The sequence below is a fragment of the Coffea eugenioides genome, chromosome 4 (assembly GCF_003713205.1).
Source record: "Coffea eugenioides isolate CCC68of chromosome 4, Ceug_1.0, whole genome shotgun sequence".
NCBI lineage: Eukaryota > Viridiplantae > Streptophyta > Magnoliopsida > Gentianales > Rubiaceae > Coffea > Coffea eugenioides.
This window is the reverse complement of record NC_040038.1, coordinates 8046049-8066048: the sequence shown is the minus strand read 5'-3', so window position 1 is coordinate 8066048 and position 20000 is coordinate 8046049. Positions and strand designations below refer to the sequence as shown.

The window sequence follows — 20000 nt, the reverse complement described above, 5'->3', positions numbered from 1 at the left end:
AAAAAAATTTTCAAGAGGTTTATTGAATTGTATTTTTTAGAGATTTTTTGGAGAAAAATTACTTTAATACTTTTTAGAATGTGATGTATGTGAGATAAAAAGTGATTAAAAGTGTATAGAAGGAATATCCATAGAAAATAGAGAAATTTTTCAAAGAAATAGCAATCCAATTAAGGCTAAATTTGTAACTTTATATTATGCTTGAAAAGCTTCATTATGTTTTTTTTTAAAATGTTTTGGTTGATCATTTAACTAATTTTTGTTACAAAATGCTCACTAAATGAAATAGCACTGACTTTGTGAAGAGTAGAAACTGTGAAGAGCAAAGAACTTGGGAAGGAATGAAGGGGGGAAAATATATAAAGCATCAGGCCCCTTGCTTGGCCTCATCACTGTACTTTTGCCACCTGGCTTAATTCACATGATCTTTTTATCTCGTAATGTACATGAGATCTACTGTACATGAGGTCAAAGAGTCACTACAACAAAAATGACCTTTCCTGACATGCCTATAAGGACACTTGCTGGTTTGTGTCATTATAGTAAACATATCATGACACTTATTAATAAATTCAATAATATGTATATAATTTTTTTATTTTATCATGATATACAAATAATAATGTGCCTTTAGGCTAACCTATGATGACACTCTGGAAACTGTGAGATGAACCAAAAAAAAAATGAAAAAAACACAGAAAACGACATCGTTTTATTTTGGCTCCAAAACACTTGCTGAAGTACTGTGAAGTTTCATTTTGCCGGCAAAAGGACTTGGTGAAAATTTTCTTTTCTCATCTCTCTCACCTCTCAGCATACAAGCTATCTCGGCCAGTCCAGAATGTTGGTAGCAATCGAAGCTATCTCCGCAAACAACCATCTTCATCTTTTCTAACCTCAACTTTAAATCCCTCGGCTAAGACATCTGGAAGGGCAGACAGGGAGTAAAAGCTGAAGAACGGAGCTCTACATTGGGAAAGCGGGAAGATACTTCAGGTGCGCATATCTTGTTCCAAAATTGAAGTGGTAAACACAATGAAGCTGTTGCCCATAACCTGTTCGATAAAATGTCAATTCCCCCTGTTTTTCATTTTTTTCTGTGAATCTCTTTTAATGTTAATCTATGAAACTTAGTTGTAATTGAAGCTCTGTTTAGGCTATGAATAGAAATCGACTTGGAAGCTCTTTGATGAAGATCAAAATAGCAATGGGGTGACTGGAATGACCTTTTTGCAAGACAAGTGCAAAAGTTTAAGAAATAGGTTGATGAAAATTAATATTTAAGGACTTAATTAATGGACTTTTTGTTGAACTGCACATTGGTCATGTGCTGGTTATGCATCCGTGACAGATAGGTTCAGATTGTTGTTGAGCAAGATTATTGAATAGACAAACAAATATTATGTCGTTATTGAGATGGGTGAGATCGAATGGTGTACCATTTGATTATGTAGGTGTGATTGACTCGAACTTCCACCCCTCCCAGTTCAGGATGACATAGCACCCTTACGGGTTTTTTTTTTCTCAATTTAGTCCTGTTTCTAGATCAATTAGCTGAATAGTCATAGCAACTTAAAAGAATCCTTGGACCAAAAAAAGATTATGAGTATAAAATAAAAAGCTAGATAGATTCTCTTCTTTCTTTCACATTTCACTGTCTCTCTGTGGTGAATGCTTTTTCTTCATAAATATCTGCTGGCGGTCTAACCGTGTCATAAACCTATGCCTTTTCTAAGTACTAATGTGTAGTTGTTGTTTTCATGCTCTTGGAAGCTTGTTGGAGGACATTTATTTATATTAAAAGTATGGATAAAAGTTGGATGGATTTTCCAAGAACAAGTGAAAAGTATGAGGCAGGACTTCAAATGTTTCTAAACTTTGCATTTTCTAGATCAAGTTGTGACGGACTGATTTTGTGTCCTTGCAAAGATTGCAGCATGGGTGTTTGTGTGACTAAAATGGAAGCATATGATCATTTGAAAGTGGTAGGCTTTATCAAGGGTTATAATAATTGGATAGCACATGGAGAACTTTCAAACTACTATGAAGCCACATCTAATTCTGAAAATACATCAATTGGGGTTTCAAATGGGACTAATGACATGCAAGACTTGGTCCATGATGTATTTGGGATACCACATGGAACAAATGAATTGAATAGAGAAGGGGACTTTCCTGTTTCAGAGGCTGAAAAATTTTACAAATTGATTGATGATTCTCAACAGGATTTGTACAGTGGTTGCAAAAATTTCTCGAAGTTGTCTTTCATTATTCGTTTGCTTCACCTAAAATGCCTTGGTAAGATGAGTAACAAGATTTTTAATATGCTTGTTGAGTTGTTGAGAGAAGCATTTTCGGAGGCCATGACTAATTTGCCTTCTTCTTACTATGAGGCTGAGAAATTGATGAATACATTGGGGCTGGGTTATGAAAAGATCGATGCATGTCCTAATGATTGTTCTCTTTATTGGGGTAGTGCTGAAAAAAGAACTTCATGCGAAACATGTAACGAGCTTAGGTGGGTTGCTTCAGAAAATGATCCAACTAGTGAAAAAAGAAAAATCCCTCAAAAAGTATTGTGGCATTTTCCTTTAAAATCTAGATTACAAAGACTATTTATGTCTTCTAAAATTGCATCTCAAATGAGATGGCATGAGGAAAAACGTACAAAAGATGGTTGTATGAGACATCCAGCTGATTCTCCAGCTTGGCAAACTTTTGACCATCTACATCCAGAATTTGCTAAGGATTGTCGAAATGTTAGATTGGGGTTGGCATCTGACGGGTTTAATCCATTCAACAACATGAGTTCTACACACAGTACTTGGCCTGTAGTTTTAATACCATATAACTTACCTCCGTGGATGTGTATGAAGCAACCGTACTTCATGTTGTCCTTGTTAATACCCGGACCATCCTCTCCTGGGAATAATATTGATGTTTATCTACAGCCTCTAGTTAAAGAATTGACCGAATTGTGGGATTTTGGCATTCAAACTTATGATGCATCCCAAAAAGAAAATTTTCAATTGCATGCAGCTCTGTTGTGGACCATTAGTGATTTCCCTGGATATGCAATGTTATCTGGCTGGAGCACTAAAGGTGAATATGCTTGTCCTGTTTGTCACAAGTTCACTCATGCACGACGGTTGACTCATAGTTTCAAATATTGCTATATGGTCATCGGAGATTCTTAGATAGTAAGCATAAATTTAGAAAGCAAGCCCAATTCTTTGATGGCACCGAAGAACATGGAAAGCGACCACCATTGCAAACCGGGGATATGATTGTGAGTGAATTGGGAGACTTGCAAATTAAATTTGGAAAACTTGTGAAAGGTAATCCGAAGCTGCCTTTCAATTGGAAAAAGAGGAGTATTTTCTTTGACTTGCCATATTGGAAAGATAATGTCTTAAGACACAATCTTGACTTCATGCACATTGAGAAGAATGTTTGTGAAAATATTTGGGGGACATTGCTGGATATTGAGGATAAAGCAAAGGACCATTATAATTCCCGCCGTGATTTGAGAGAAATGGGAATAAGAAAAGAGCTGCATCCCATTGAGACAGAACCTGGAAAGGTTTACTTACCTCCATCTTCCTTTGCAATGGATAAAAAACAGAAAACTATGTTTTGCAATGTGCTAAAAAAAGTGAAAGTTCCAGATGGTTATGCAGCTAACATCTCAAGATGCGTTCGAGTAAAGCCACCAAGAATTTCGGGGCTTAAAAGTCATGATAATCATATTCTAATGCAGCAATTGATGCCTATAGCTTTGAGAAAGACTTTGCCAAAATCAGTGCGCTATCCTTTGATTTGATTGAGTAGATACTTCAGGCAGCTTTGTTCTAAAGTTATTTGTCCTCAAGATGTGGTTCGTTTGGAAAGTGAAATTGCCGTTATACTCTGCGATCTTGAGAAATGCTTTCCACCAACATTCTTCGATGTCATGGTGCATTTAACTATTCATTTGGCAACTGAAGTGAAATTAGGTGGCCTGGTGTATTATCGTTGGATGTATCCTGTAGAGAGGTACTGCTTGTAATTCTAATTATGCCTTAAATGTTTATTACTTTTTTTCTTTCTTTGATTTGTGGAACTAAACAGAGAGTTTGGAATGATGATACTTTAGGTACCTAGGAACATTAAAATCTTATGTTCGAAATAAAAGTAGGCCTGAAGGTTCGATTGCTCAAGGCTACTTGGCAGAAGAATGCATAAACTTTTGCTTGTTGTATCTTGCGGACTATGTTGAGACAAAATTCAATCGTCCAAGCAGAAATGAAGAAGTACATAAGGAAATTGAAGAGGGTTTAGATATATTCTCTAAATCAGGACATCCTTTGGGGAGGGGCAAGGCAACAGTTTTTGATGCTCATATCTTGAGTAAAGCACATCAGTATATTTTATTTAACTGTGATGCTGTCACACCTTACATAGAGTAAGTTCAACTACAACTTGATGCATTAAAATTTTATTGTAGAATTCAATGTATGATTACAATTTTGACTCATGTACTTCTAGGCAGCATCGTAGATTGATAGAAGAATGGCATCCTCAAGTTCCACAGCATCTAAAAGAGCGCTTGCACAGCGAAAATTTTGCTTGTTGGTTTGCTGAACATGTACGTAAAATTCTGAATATTAAGTACAATTTGAATTGTAGGACTTCAAATATAGTTTTATCATCTTTTTTTTTTTTTACAGATTGACAAGTTAGAACTTCCTCAAAATGTTTCGGTGTTGAGAGACTTGAGGTTCCTTGCTAAAGGTCCAGATGTTGTTGGAATCCAACATGACAAGTATGTTGTTAATGGATTTCGGTTTCACACCAATGAAGTTGAGAAGAAAAGAAAAACGCAGAATAGTGGTGTTACAGTCAATGCAACAACATCCAGTTTTGCAAGTATAAGGGATCAAAATCCAGTTTTGAGTGAACTAGTCTACTTCGGCGTCTTGAAAAATGTTGTTGAATTAATTTATGGAGGTCATCGGGTGGTGTTATTCAAATGTGATTGGATATCAAATGGTTCGAGAATGAAACAAGATGCTGATGGGTTTACTGTAGTCAATTTTGCAAATGTGAGGCCTCATGTTGAGCCATTTATACTCGCTTCACAAGCATCACAGGTTTTTTATGTGGAAGATCCAACTGATAAGGATTGGCAAGTTGTTATCTCTACCACTGCAAGAGGTGGATATAACATGGGCACAACCATGGATGTTGAGACATATTTGCAAAGTGATGTTGGCAATCCTGTTGTTGAGAATGAAAATGAGGAAATTAGTTGGGTTCGTGAGGATGGACTTGGGATTGAAGTTGATTTGTCCCAATATAATCTGATTTAGTATCTTTTATAGTTGCTAAGCTTGTTGGCCCAGAATTATTTGTTATATGTTTCAATTGCTAAGGCTCTACTACTGGCTGCAATTACTTGTCTACATTTCGTTGGTCTAAAATTACTTGAAGGTTGTGAGTTTTGGTTCGTTTGATTATTGTATACATCAAACTAAATTTGAAGGGACAAATATGGTTTCAAATTTGCGGAATTGCAGATCATGGTGTTTATTCAAGCACCTGCCCGTACACCATACATGGTCTCAATTGAAATGTTCTGTGCAATCTCTAAATGCCTTTGTGTTATGGGAAATTGCTATCCATCAAATTCACTTTCAAGTTTGATTATGATTCGTTAAATGTTTTAACAAAATTGTTATTATTATTTTTGATAATTACAATAATCATTTCTTTGTTTTGTTTTTTAAACTTTTGAGTGTAAGATATAATGCAATTTTTGCAAATCAATTCAGACCAAACATAAAACAACCCATTACTAATTTTAAGAGCCCAATGGGCTGGATAAATACTGGTCATTATTTTATAAGCAATTCCATTAATTGTAAGCTGTAATATTAATGTAGTGAATCATTGTATTATGGCCAATTTTTGATTTCCAATCACCCCTCTCTAATTTTTGATCAATAGAAATAATTTGAAACTTTAATCGCTAAATTTCTTAAATAATTTTTTAATACAATGGAAAAATTATTTTTTAAATAAATAACAATTCAAAAAGTGAAATTCTCTAAATTTCCGGTCGAACTGATGTTTGATCGAATTTAATCGGTTTAGTCAAAATTTTGGATTAACCATTAAAGTGACTGGAGACACGATCGAACCGGTCAAGCACGATCGAATAGATCAAACCGATCATACTGATCAAACATTGTTATTGCATATTCTGTATATATACTCCATAACTAATCTTTGATTGAAGGTTGTTCGGTTTAATTGAATTTTTGGATTAACCATTGAACAAGACTGGAGACACAATTGAACCGGTCGAATCGACCGAACCGATCATTCCGGACTTGGATTGTTATTGCATATATGTCCACTCCATAACTGATCTTTGGGAGAGTTTAATCGATTTTGTCGAAATTTTGGATTGACCATCAAACTTTCCACTAATTTAACGTTTATTAGTGGAAAGTTCAAATTTAAGATCTTGTAAGTGTTTAATAGCTTCTAATTAACACAAAGTTGAACGGCAATTGCTTTGGAATTGAAAACATTGAATATTCTAAGTGTTTAATTGCTTCTAATTAATGCAAAGTTACACGGCAATTGCTTTGGAATTGAAAACATTGAATATTCTAAGTGTTTAATATAAAATTTATAATATAATATAATATAATATAAAATTTATAAACTCCATTACCGAATTCGAACCAAATTCGAAATATATGAATTCGACAACCCAAATTCTAGTTTAATTGCTTCTAATTAACACAAAGTTGAACGGCAATTGCTTTGGAATTGAAAACATTGAATATTCTAAGTGTTTAATTGCTTCTAATTAACGCAAAGTTACACGGCAATTGCTTTGGAATTGAAAACATTGAATATTCTAAGTGTTTAATATAAAATTTATTATATAATATAATATTATATAATATAAAATTTATAAACTCCATTACCGAATTCGAACCAAATTCGAAATATATGAATTCGGACAACCCGAATTCTAGTTTAATTGCTTCTAATTAACACAAAGTTGAACGGCAATTGCTTTGGAATTGAAAACATTGAATATTCTAAGTGTTTAATTGCTTCTAATTAACGCAAAGTTACACGGCAATTGCAGTGAAATGTTCAAATTTAAGATCTTCTAAGTGTTTAATAGCTTATAATAAACACAAAGTTGAACGACAATTGCTTTGGAATTGAAAATATTGAATATATATATGTTCAATCAATTCTAATCCTAACATTTATCAGTGGAAAGTTCATGTATTCACAAGTTTATTTTTATGTTCCATAAACTAATTCGATCCTTCTAACGGCTTGTTAGACTACAAGCCGTACATAATTGCTAGTAGCATAAAATAAATTGGGTACCGAAAACATTTTGATTAAATTCATGTTTTTTGTTAGCTTCACAAAATTTTTAATTTAAGATATTTTTAGTTGTTACACTATATTGTGTATAGCTTTAACAAAATTTTTACTTGTTATATAGCTTTAACAAAATTTTAAGTTGTTATTTTTGTAGTTGTTATATTATATTGTATATAGCTGTAATAACATTTTTAGTTGTTATGTAGCTTTAACAAAATCTTGCCCAAACACATAAAAATTAGCGCGGCAAATTGAAAAATTCAAGAGGCTTGACTAATTTACTTTGGCGTCATTAGTACCGCCTTTATTTCAGACATCTTCTCCCTCTCTCGTTGTCCCTTCCCTTTGCCCTCTCTCTCTGTTTCAAGCTCGCACCACCAATTTGGATAAACCCGTCCATGAACTCGAACCCATTTAGGTAACTTTGTTGAGCTTGCACCATGAAAATCCCTAATTCGGCTGTTGCATTGGCTTGGTGGCAAGGAATGAGAAATTAGGGCTTCAAAGCTTGGGTGAAAGCTGAAGTTCAGATCTTTAAGCTTGGGGAAACTAAGAAGTTAGGGATTCAAGCCATAGTTTGAGGTAATTTCAGTATTTTGTGTCTAATTTTGCATTGCATGGTAGACATCTGTCTAATTTAGGTTGTTCGATTCCCATTTCTGACAACCTCCTTCTTCGTTTCTGAGAAGCACATTTCTAGTTGCATAGGTCGAAAGCCTGGTAGAAATGCTATCTGTTCTTCTTTCTTGTCAGATTAGGACAATGTGGCTTGTGAGAGCTGTCGAATGCGACATAGTGTTGTGTATTGTCAGTTGCTTTCTGTTACAACTTTAAAGAGTAAATTTCCAAAGTTTTTTTCCTCATGAATCCTGGACTTCTAAATTGTTGGTGCTGATTGTTTATGAGGAAATTTGTAGTCACAAATGAAAATGATAGCTTTGGATTCTAGTATGATTGTTGAAAATTGTAAGTGTCTTTGCTAGTACTTGGTAGATATTGGGTTCTAAAATGCCTATTATGTTAGTTTTGTTTTTCACCAGCAAATGATTGTGTGCTGGACTGCTTGATTTGAGCAAGTAGGGGGTTTCCCCATGAATGATGGACTTCTTTTGGTTCTGCTCTGTTTTTACTTTCCATGGGAACTTTTTAGTAACCTCTCAAATGGAACTACATGACCTGAGCAGACCTTGTGACGTGAGAACATTTTGTTGATAGAGATGATAGTATTAGGATTTTGAGAATTGATTTGTGGGTTTCGTCAAATTTACCCAACTGTAATCTTCAAGTTCTTAAAGCTGTTTTCAAGTTCTGATTTATAAGCAAAAAGGTTTTTCAAATATAATTAGAAGCAAACTGCCCGAGTTTGATATACAATAGATTCAATAATATTCGTTGCAACTCAAAATTAGTTCAATAAAAGTATGCTTGAGCTCGGCTTGCAGTGTACGCTGTAGTCAAGATAACTTGTTCATTAATTTTAGTTTGTATACTTTATCCATTATCCCAGATTGATGCACTGCTATAGGTAGAGTGTCTGCTTCAATAAAGGCTACACATTTACATTTGTCCCTTTCTTCCCCCAAAAAAATATATATATGGTGGTGGACCTGGTATCAAATAAATGGTGAATTATGCAGGTATGGCCCGTGGAGGTCGAAAATGTAAGCGCACTGCCAATGGATTGAGAGATGAACCAATTGAGCAACCTCCCTCATGTCATGAAACAAGGCAGCAGCCTCCACTTGGAACAAGCCATGAAAATGTAATTGAACAAGTTCAAGGAGAAGCTGCTCGGGCACCTCAATCTCCAATCCAGAATTCTACATTGGGAATAATGCATGAATCAGGTGACCAAGTTACTCAACAAGCTGATGGAGGTTCACAGTCGCATGAGCAGTGCCAGAACTCTCCAATTCAACAATCTCCACTTGGAACAAGGCACGTACCAACTGAAAAAAAATCCAAATCAGGATTCTCAAGGTCAACATTCCAATGACACCACCTTCATGTCATGCAACTCGGACGATGCAGGTATTACTAACTGTTTGAACCAATTCCAGAAGTGCATTTTTTATGTTCATAACTTGCACCCTTTTCTTATTTAATACAGGAAAAGAAACTACAAATGATTCAAGTGAAGTACATCAGAAAACCCGAGGCCCTACATTTATGAAAGAAATTTGGGGTCGGCCTAAGGACTTTCCACGGATTGAGATTAAACTCGATGACAATGGGATCCCAATAAGTGAGAAAACCTCTTTTTCTGAATTCTTGGGCAGTTTGGCTAGGAATGGTATGTATTGTCCAATAGATGTTGAAAGTTGGCTTAAGATGCCAAGGAAACTTAAAATGGACATGTTAGAAGTGATAAAGGTAATGGTAGCTTTTGTATTATGTATGCTTTCTACAAAAATTACTGTGAAGTTATGTTGATTTTCTAGTTCCTAACTACGTTTCAGGAAAGGTTTGCTTTGCCTATGGGACTAGAAGCTTGGACCTTAAGATCTATTGGCAAAAAATGGAGAAGCTGGAAGGCAGATTTAAAGGCTACATATTTTGATCCTGCCGTGCCAAATGCTGAAGCTCGGTTTCAAAAGGACATAAGGGTACGGGAAGAGCAATGGATCAAACTTTGGGTTTATTGGAAAAGTGAAGAAGCAAAGGTACAAATCAGCTACAACATTCTTCATAAAGTTGTGTTTATTCAATGCTGTAATCTTGCTTTTGATTTTGAAATTTAGAAACTAAGTGAGAGGAACAAGAAAGCTAGAGGGGAGAAGAAGATGAACCACACAACTGGAAAAAAGTCATTTGCTCATCTTCGGAACCACTTGGTGATATCTCATCCTTTTTTTAGTTGCTATTTTTTTAACTCGTACATGTTTCATTATGTTAGCTTGTTTTTTAATTATATGCTAAATACTAAAATTATAATTAAAAAAATTCAATTTCTTATAGGTCAAACAGTTGGGAAGACCTCCTACTAGAGTAGAAATGTTCAATAAGTTTTATACCCATGCCGATGGAACTCCATCAAGTATCATAGTTGCTGAGAATTTGGTAAGGATCTGAGAACACAAGCCTATAAATTCTACCATTGTTTTCAGACAGGCTTTTGCAATAACAAGTGTTTTCCTTTATTATGTAGAAAAAAATGAATGAGCTGAAAAATCAGCTTCCATCGGAGTCGCAAGATCCAGTTGGTCGCAATGATATATTTGCCCAGGTGGTTGGGCAAGACAAACATGGTCATGTTCGCTTGTTTAGTGACGGTGTGAATCCAACGGACTTATGGGAAGACATTCCTAGTCATAACACATGTTACCGTATAAGTGTTCAACAACAGTCAACATTGGTCCGTTTGGAGGAAAGGCTTCAGCGACAAGATGATGAAATAGCCAGCTTGAAGAAAATGGTTTTAGTTCAACATGGAAGGGGCTCTCCAATTGACAGCCCGAGACATCCTTCATCATCATCTAACAATGTGTCAAGCCAAACTCCATCGCGAGCCACGCGACCTATTCGAGTAAGTATTTACAACTTTTAAACTTTCACATTTGTAATCTGGAATTTGGCATGAGTTTGATTCTTGTACTTGTTGGATCTTTACTAGGTAGGGAATATGGTTTCACTAAAAAGTTTGTTTGACCCAACAAAAATCGTGGCAAAGGGATATTTACGGAGTCTGAATCCATTGGATGAGGTCGGGGGACAAGCTCTTGGGCCAAACTGGTGTGAAATACAGATACAAGTTGCAATGAGTCCACATGAGCAATTGATTAGACCGTATGATTTGCAGCAAACAATTCAAGATGCACTTGGTGCACCAGTTGCTTGGCCTTGTCATTTGGTGAGATATGCACTTAAATACATTGCAGATTTTCTGGAATTTTAGTTCTAGCTATGATGATCTAATGATCCCCTTGGTCTTTGTGCACAGGTGGAAACAGCTGAAGAATGATGGGGACTTCATGGTTATGACTGAGGACTCTCAATAAAATGGAAAGTTTGGAAGCTACTTCTACTTCTTTCAACTTGTTAGGGATGAGAGTCTTTTAGTTTGTGCACAAGAAAGTCTTTCAAGTTATTGTAAATGACAATCTTTTGGTACTGGTTTGGAATTTTAGTACTTGCTTTTAATTAGCACTTGTTTGCGATTTTAGTACTTGTTATCCACTTTTAATTTAATGAAATATATTTGAGTATTGACTTCTTCTTTTAAATTGCTATATGCATTTTGCTCTTTGGGATAATTTTACAAGTCCCTTGGGATTCTGGTTGATGGAATGTACAGCAGGGAGGACTAATTGCAGGTTGCTTCCATATAAAAAAAAAATAAAACAGGGAAAAAACTCTTGGCAATTAAAAGTGTCAGCATAGCTTAGCTTCGAAAAACACTAATGACAAATGGGCATGTCGTCCAAAGCAGTGTAAATTCACATGGCTACGTGTCCTTAAAGCCATATATTAAGACAACTCAAGATGCCTTCATAAATTGGATATCCTGCTGATCCGCTACTGATGTCCTAATGCTATACAGACACTTTCGATTATCACAAAAAAAAGTTTTTGTTGGCAGAGGGAATGCTATAGTAGCATGGTTTTCCTGACACATTTGAATGCTGCTAATGATTTGAGACTATCCCCACATTGGAAGGGACAACACTCGCCCTAGGTGTGAGGATAGATAAAGTGTCAGGTTAGATTATCTATACTGACACCTGTAAATGCCGCTAAAGGCCATTTTTGTTGTAGTGCGGCTCCATGATATTACATCTGTGGCGAACTTGGGACAAATATCACATTTCAAAAGTCTGTGTCCGGCTGTATTAACAAATTGTCTGCGATTATCCGATATCAAAAGTAGCTCAGAAACTTGTAATTGTTCATATGGAATATCAGGGCGAAGTCATCAGAAAAATAGGAGCCCATTCTTGTCAACCATTTCCACCAAAACCAATCCCAGAGGTATCACCCTCGGTTGGAACTCCAGCACGAATCAAAGACATGGTTTGGCTTAATCGTCCTTCCCTTGGTATATCTACAATTAAGAACAACTCATCCCTCTCCCTGCTTCTAAACTCTCATCCCTCTCTTGTTAGGAAAAAAAATAAAAAAGAAAAAGCTAAGGCTTTCGAATTCTTGTATAAGCAATCCCCAAAAAAAAAAAAAAAAAAACTTGTGGCATGAATACAAATTACATTTGCTGAATCATTATTTTGAAATAGTGAAGATTGACGTTAACAAACTCCGTTTGAAAATCTGCATAACAAATATTTTTTTTATAACTCAATGGGAATTGAACAACACCAAAGAGTTTGACTCCATTTTTGTGACATGAGCTTTAGAAGATAAAAAGAAAATAGATTTCTATGCATATGTATGTCTGTGTATATCTGAGCATTTTTCAGCCTGTGTTTGATTGTCCATAAGTTGGACTACTTCCTATTTTCAGAATCCACATTCATTTCGAAAAGGAAAATTATATTTACACATACTCATAAGAATTAAAGCTAAGTTGAAAAATCTGGAGTATTTATTTCTCAACAATTAATCATATCATTTCTCATCTATTATTTGCAACTCAACTTAGTTTTATACTTTTGTCAAATATCAACCTTCAGGCAATTTGGTAAGTTACAATTATTAAGGATGCAATTAATGTTATCTTTTCTTTTATCTTTAATCAAAACAAAATCAAGTTATTAATGTATAATTTTGAAAGAAAAAAATAAGGAGAGATAATATTAGCTAATTAAAGACATAATGGTATAATATAAAATGGTATAAAAGAATTTAATTATTGCATGATAATTTTCCTTTACCTAAACCAAAGGAATTCAACGCCAGAAAACAACACAATCCTGCATGAAGTAATCCACATTCAAGACTCATTTTCCTGTCACATAATCTTCATCTCAACAGTGTCAAATTTTCAAAGCATCTAAAGGCCTTGCGATCCTATGTTGAATGTTCTCTCTAAAGTGTCGAAGATAATCTATGACATTCTTGTACAATCTCGGATTTTTGTCATCAATGAGTCCCTCCGCGGGTTTGATTTCACCGGACGAAGGTTCAGGACAAAAGAAAAAAGCTAGCGATATTCTCTCCCTTTTGTTGTTTGTGGGAACTCTATGTATTGGACTTTTGAATACGCCGTTACTCATTATCTGCAAATCAAATAAAATCGAAGTTAGAAATAAGAATCACCTAGAAAATAGATAAAACTGTTGATTTTAATTGGAAAAAAAGGCAAATTATTCTAACTACCAATGACATTTTTCATAAGTACAATAATCTCAATACCTATCAAGTAATTAAACATATTCCTTATCATGCTTTGTATGAGGGGACATGATCAACTTCACAATTTGCTTCTTTTTGCTAAGATAGAAGAGATCTTTGAAATTACATGAATGGAGATGAAGCATATATAACTATAGAGCTTAACAAATGAGGTCATTTACGTTTTAGTTGCTGCAGAGGAATATGACTTTTTTTTTTTTTTTTTGGTGGCAGGGACAGGGGGATTCTAACTGAGACCTCAAACCTTATATACGAGGAAGAAATGAGAGAATTTAAAAGTTGAACCTAAGATTTTACGGTCATCTAACTAATATTTCTACTAGTTAAATTGATTGTTTAGGACAAGCTTGAAGTTAAATTGATTTTTCAGGGCCCGATGCAATTTACCCCTTAAAACATGATGATTGCGACTTCTTATGAAACTTGTGTGCTTCTTTAGTTTGTCAAGTTACGTGTAGCTAATGACCTATCAAGTTTTATTTTTTTATTTTTTTTTGGGGATTTTTTTTTGTTAGCTTTGTTTAATTAAAAAGTACACAAACAAACATATATGGTAAAAGAAAAAGGATGTAGTCACCTCAACTTGATCACCACCATTGACGACAATGGCATCTGGAGTTAGCGGAGTTCTATGCCACTGATTTTTTTTCAAGACTTGAAGGCCTTCCACTTCATCATCTTGCAAGATAAGGGTAATCCCAGACGGATCTGCATGGGGCTTGTTGGCATCTAAAACATCCGGCCATGGACATGGAGGATAGAAATTAAAAGTCGAAAGCAATCTCGGATTTCCTCCAAATTGATGCAGAAAACAATTCTCATCCAAGTTTAGTGACTTTGCCATAGCTTTAAGAATGATTTCATTCAACACCCTCAGTTTTTCTGTGTACTCAAGCAAAACCCTCCTACAAATCGAGTCACAAAAGTTCTTGTAACATCAAGAATTTGACCAACACAAGGATTTTGTTTAAGGGTTAATCACATTTAATCCCCTTAAAGTATAACCCATTTTTCAGTTTACCCCCTAACCTTAAATTTTGTTCACTTAACCCCCTATAGGACAAAATTGCCCTTGCATTATTTTGACTTTTTATTTACCTTGTTTTCCTTTCTTTTATTTCTTTTTCTCTTCCTTCTCTATTTAATTCTTCATCTTTCCCACAAAAATCTTCACCTTAATGATTGAAATTATAAAAGAGGAATTGTAAAGATCTATCTTCTCCTTAAATGATTAAAAAAATATTCAAATCACTTTCCTAAAATACAATTTTTTTAGTCTTTCAATTCTTTTAATTTTGGGTTTTCCTCTTTCCTTTCCAGTTTCTCATTTTATTCTCAAGAAAATATCATAAGACGAAATTGTTTTCATTTCTTTTATTTCTTTTTCTCTTTCTTCTCTCTTTCATCCTTCCCAATAGAAAATTTCATTTCAACTAAAATTTTTGTTTTGAGTTTGTAATTGCATATTTCTGGGTGAAGGTTTAAAGGCATCAAAAACTAATTTTGATTTTTTGTATGATGCCATGTGTCACAAATTTCAATTAATGATTATTATTAATCAGGTCACAATTTCATCTTAAGATATTTTCTTGGGAATAAAATAAGAAACTAGAAAGGAAAGAGGAAAATCCAAAATTAAAAGAATTGAAAGGCTAAAAATATTGTATTTTAGGAAAGTGATTTGAATATTTTTTTAATCATTAAAGGAGAAAATAGATCTTTACAATTCATCTTTTTTAATTTCAATCATTAATGTGAAGATTTTTGTGGAAAAGAGGAAGAATTAAATAAAGAAGAAAGAGAAAAAGAAATAAAAGAAAGGAAAACAAAGTAAATGAAAAGTCAAAATAATGCAAGAGCAATTTTGTCCTATAGGGGGTTAAGTGAGCAAAATTAAAGGTTAGGGGGTAAACTGAAAAATGGGTTATACCTTAAGGGGATTAAATGTGATCAACCCTAATTTTTATGTCGCTTTATCAGTTATTAGCTAAAGCTTCTGAATTCTTGTATAAGTAAATCAGTAAGTAAACATGCTTGTGACACAATTACTAATTGCATTTGCAGAATCATTATTTTGATGTAGTGAAAATTGACGTCGACCAACTCTGTTTGAAAATCTGTGTAACAAATCTTTTTTACTCTAGAAGAATTGAAGTAACACAAAAGAGTTCGACTCTTTAAAGATTTTTTTGAGACCATTTATGTGACATGAACTGTGGAAGATAAAAGACGAAAGATTTCTATGCATATGCACGTGTGTGTGTGTATATGTATACATTTTTGTGTCTCTGTGTTTGACTGTCCAGTTCCTAGTTTCAGTATCCCTATTCGTATGGAATAGGAAAAGTATATGTACACATACACATTAAGAATTAAAGCTATTTTGAAAATCTGGAGTATTTATTTGTCAAAAATTAATCATATCCCCTCTCACCCATTATTTGCAACTCAACTTTTAGGGTTATATTTTTGACAAATCTCAACCTTCAGGCAATTTGGTAAGTTACAATTATAAGGAATGAAATTGATATTATCTTTTCTTTTATGCTCTTTAATCAAAACAAAATCAGGTTATTTTTATTTTTTTTAGTGTAATATGAAGGGTTCAAAATTCAAACTCAAGATCTCTCACTTATACTTCTACCCTTAGTACCATCCAACCTACCTCTTGCCCCAAAAATCAAGTTATTCTTGCATAATTTTGAAACAAAAAAAATAAGGAGAGACAATATTAGCTAATTAAAGACATAATGGCATAATATAAAATGGTATAAAAGAATTTAATTATTGCATGAGAGTTTTCCTTTGCCTAACCCAAAGGAATTCACAACCAGAAAAGAACACAGTCCTGCATGAAACAATCCACATTCAAGACTCATTTTCCTGTCACGTAATCTTCATCTCAACAGTGTCAAATTTTCAAAGCATCTAAAGGGCTTGTGATCCCATGTTGAATGTTCTCTCTATAATGTTGAGGATAATCTATGACATTCTTGTACAACCTCGGATTTTTATCATCAATGAGTCCCTCCGCTGGTTTGATTTCGATCGAAGGTTCAGGACCAAAGAAAACGGCAAGAGATATTCTCTCCCTTTTGTTGTTTGTTGGAACTCTGTGGACTGGACTTCTAAATATCCCATTACTCATTATCTGCAAATCAAATAGAACAGAAGTTGAAAACTAAAAATCGCCTAGAAAATGGATAAAACTGCGTTGATTGGAGAAGATGTCAAATTATGTAGATCTACAACGACGTTTTCGTAATTACAGCTGAAGTCTCACTTCATGAATTAAACAAATCTCTCGTCCTACTTTGTATAATGGGAAATGACCAAATTTCAAAATTCATCTCTTTTGCTACTATTGAAGAGGTCTTTCGCAATACATTGGTAAAATAAAATATAACTGCAAAGTTTAACAATGATGTCGTTGACGTTTTAGTTACTACGGGGATGTATATGTTATCTGGACATCGTAAGGAAGCCAGATGGAAATTTCTTTTCTTTCTTTGTTCATTTTAAGGTAAGACACCAAGCAAATTTTTTTTTTTAATGTTTTTCGTTCAAGAAGAGACTCCAAGCAATTCTTTTCTTTATTTTTTCGGTTCAAGATGAGAATCTAAATCTTATAAGAAAAAAGCAAAAAAGAAGAGAATTTAGGAGTTCCAGAGACCTCAAGGACAAGAATAATGTTCCTACCCATGAAACTGGATCTTTGGAACAAATTTGATGCAACTTACCACTTGAAAAAATGACGATTGCAACTTAATATGAAACTTGTGTACTTCTAGGATTACTAAGCTACGTAGCTAAATTTTTTGGCTAAGACACAATCCGAGTTTTCTTTTTTTGGGGTAAATTTTTTTCTTGGACTTTGTTTAATTCAAAAGTGAACAAGCAAACAGCATATGGCGAAAAAAAAAACAAAAGATCTAGTTACCTCAACTTGATCACCAACATTGACGACAATGGCATCCGGAGTAAGCGGAGTTCTATGCCACTGGTTATTTTTCAAGACTTGAAGGCCTTCCACTTCTTTATCTTGCAAGATAAAGCTAGTCATAGACGCATCTGAATGGGGCGTGGCAGCATAAAAAACATCCGGCATCAATGGACATGGTGGATAGAAATTAAAACCGAACACAGCTCGTGGATTTTCTCCAAATTGATTCAGCAAACAATTCTCCTCCAAGTTTAGTGACTTTGCCATAGCTTTAAGAATGATTTCATTCATCACCCTCAGTTTTTCTGTGTATTCAAGCAAAACCCTCCTACAAATTGAGTTAAAAGTTCTTGTAACATCAAGAATTTGACTAACACAAGGATTTTGTTTAATGAACCTCATAATACTAGATGGATATTTCAAGAAATTATATTTTTATTTTAAATATTAAGAATTGAGACACCTTTTAAATAAGGACAATTGAAATTTTCCAGGAGAATTGGGGGACATACATACGGAACACAAACTATGGGAAACAATTCTTTCTGTCTAAAAATGTGTAAACTTAACCTGAAATTTTCAGGACTTTGTGGCCATTTTCCAGAGTTCCTGGCAGTTTCAGGGAGCACATTAAGATGGAGCCGTTCATTCCATCCAAGGGTTTGATAGTTTTTGTGAGTGTTATTCCCATAACCCTCCAATTCAATGGAAACTCTGGGATATTTCTGTTTCTCCTCCAATGGAAGGTTAAAGAATGCTCTTGTGATTTCCAGCACTTCATCTAGGAATGAAGTACTCATTCCATGATTAATTGCCTAAAGTTAAAAGAATAATAAAAGAGAATTAATTTACTTGTAATGTGACCAAACTATTTTCCAGCCTGCTAATTGAGAATACCAATTGCATGAGATGGCGTAAATAATCAAATAATAAATATAGCTACTAAACCAATGTAGAAACGATAACTATAAATGGCAATAGTTTGTAGTGTTTATCTACAGGACCTACTAGATATTCAAATTCTATGTATGCTTTAATATCGGCATTGTTTTTTGAAATGGTGAAATCTTCACCAAGAATAATACTGTGCAATTGCTCGTTCCTAAAGGTTCGACTGCTAGAATATTTCAAGTGATTTTATACTACGATCGACCATGTGTACTTGCAGAAATTTATCGATCAGTGGAATCTCCACCATGAATAATCCTATGCAATTGCTCTAATAACAGTTCAGACTCCCATCCTGTAGGGATAGCACACCTGGGATCAATTATGTTTATGTAAAATGAAAAGGAAAAAAAAATTGGAAACTAGGAATACATAAGGAAAAATAATGTTCTCAGCACTAATCTAGAGGGCTAGATTGATGCTGGAATGAACCTGAAAATAACCAGATGAACCCAGAGCTGAGCACAGTTTCCTTAGTTCCACCTCCACTTCAGATGAAAGAGAAGAATTAAGAATGCCAATGTTGACAATTGGAATCTGCAAAAGTGGAAAGGTGGCATTATTGATGCTTTCAATGCCTTTGATGGTAGGTTTTTGGGGGAAGACATTGGAATTGATGGCCAATTCATCAGGTTTTAGTGCATCAGCCATTGTTTCTTTGCCAAACAAGTTTCTTGATTGGCTCGAATAAATAGACAAGTCACATCTTAATTAAATTGAGTGATGAGTTGTTTTAAAGATTCTTTGGTTCAGTACCTTCACCTACTCTCACCTAATCAAGAACAAAATAAAATGAGCTTGAAATATTTTTTGCCAACTTGATAGATATTAAATAAAAGGTTGGATGGCACGGAGAAGAGTGGAAGCATAATCGAAAAATGTCGAATTCGAAATCTTTAACTTACACTAATAAAAATAATATATGTGTTAAACAAAAGGTACAACGTCTTCTAGAAATAAACCTACCAATTAAAATAGCTAAGGAACAGAATATCCATGGCGAAAAACTACCGATGGACAATCTATAAAGCGGACAAAGCTAGCTTGCACTTAGCTAATTCTTTTTGCTAATAATATGCCTCAATTAATTTTGCTGCACTCATGACCGACCTTAATATCAGCTGCAATTGACTCGGAACAAGAAATTAACCAACTACAATTCCAGAAAATTTTTGGTCTACATGCATTTATCGAAATTTTGCTACTTATATATGATGGTTTAATCATACTTAGGGTCCGTTTGTTTCGGGTAAAAATGTTTTCCAGGAAAATATTTTCCTAATTTCCCGTGTTTGATTGCACAAAAGTTACTGAAAATATTTTCCTATGTAAAATATTTTCACTCCTCTTATGGAAAACAACTTCCCTTCCAAACTTACTGAAGTTGTTTTCCGAAATG

At 34.4% G+C, this 20000-nt stretch overlaps 3 protein-coding genes across 3 annotated transcripts; 2 read left to right on the top strand and 1 right to left on the bottom strand.

Moving 5' to 3' along the window:
- The first annotated feature begins 1958 nt into the window (after positions 1-1958).
- Positions 1959-3823, top strand: LOC113768933. Its single transcript, XM_027313434.1, has 2 exons — positions 1959-3102; positions 3198-3823. Exons 1-2 carry the CDS (start codon positions 1959-1961, stop codon positions 3821-3823), a joined length of 1770 nt encoding a protein of 589 aa, XP_027169235.1.
- Positions 3824-9043: 5220 nt separating this feature from the next.
- On the top strand, positions 9044-11365 carry LOC113768932. The gene is made up of 7 exons (XM_027313433.1): positions 9044-9281; positions 9515-9777; positions 9864-10067; positions 10363-10464; positions 10553-10930; positions 11018-11254; positions 11345-11365. Exons 1-7 carry the CDS (start codon positions 9044-9046, stop codon positions 11363-11365), a joined length of 1443 nt encoding a protein of 480 aa, XP_027169234.1.
- A 1966-nt stretch (positions 11366-13331) lies between these two features.
- On the bottom strand, positions 13332-19252 carry LOC113768931 (codeine O-demethylase-like). Its single transcript, XM_027313432.1, has 6 exons — positions 19034-19252; positions 18224-18468; positions 17651-17981; positions 16713-16861; positions 14288-14615; positions 13332-13574 (listed from the first exon to the last, which is right to left on the bottom strand). Exons 1-6 carry the CDS (start codon positions 19250-19252, stop codon positions 13332-13334), a joined length of 1515 nt encoding a protein of 504 aa, XP_027169233.1.
- Between the last annotated feature and the right edge of the window lie 748 nt (positions 19253-20000).

Coding starts and splice junctions, on each gene's coding strand:
- LOC113768933 (XM_027313434.1), top strand. CDS start 1,959: ATGGAAGCATATGATCATTTGAAAGTGGTAGGCTTTATCAAGGGTTAT. Junction 3,103..3,197: donor ATCTGGCTGGAGCACTAAAG/GTGAATATGCTT, acceptor GGAGATTCTTAG/ATAGTAAGCATAAATTTAGA.
- LOC113768931 (XM_027313432.1), bottom strand. CDS start 19,252: ATGGCTGATGCACTAAAACCTGATGAATTGGCCATCAATTCCAATGTC. Junction 18,469..19,033: donor GTTCATCTGGTTATTTTCAG/GTTCATTCCAGC, acceptor TTTTAACTTTAG/GCAATTAATCATGGAATGAG. Junction 16,862..17,650: donor ATGTTGGTGATCAAGTTGAG/GTAACTAGATCT, acceptor TTTGATTTGCAG/ATAATGAGTAATGGGATATT.
- LOC113768932 (XM_027313433.1), top strand. CDS start 9,044: ATGGCCCGTGGAGGTCGAAAATGTAAGCGCACTGCCAATGGATTGAGA. Junction 10,068..10,362: donor GGAAAAGTGAAGAAGCAAAG/GTACAAATCAGC, acceptor AATTTCTTATAG/GTCAAACAGTTGGGAAGACC. Junction 10,931..11,017: donor GAGCCACGCGACCTATTCGA/GTAAGTATTTAC, acceptor GATCTTTACTAG/GTAGGGAATATGGTTTCACT.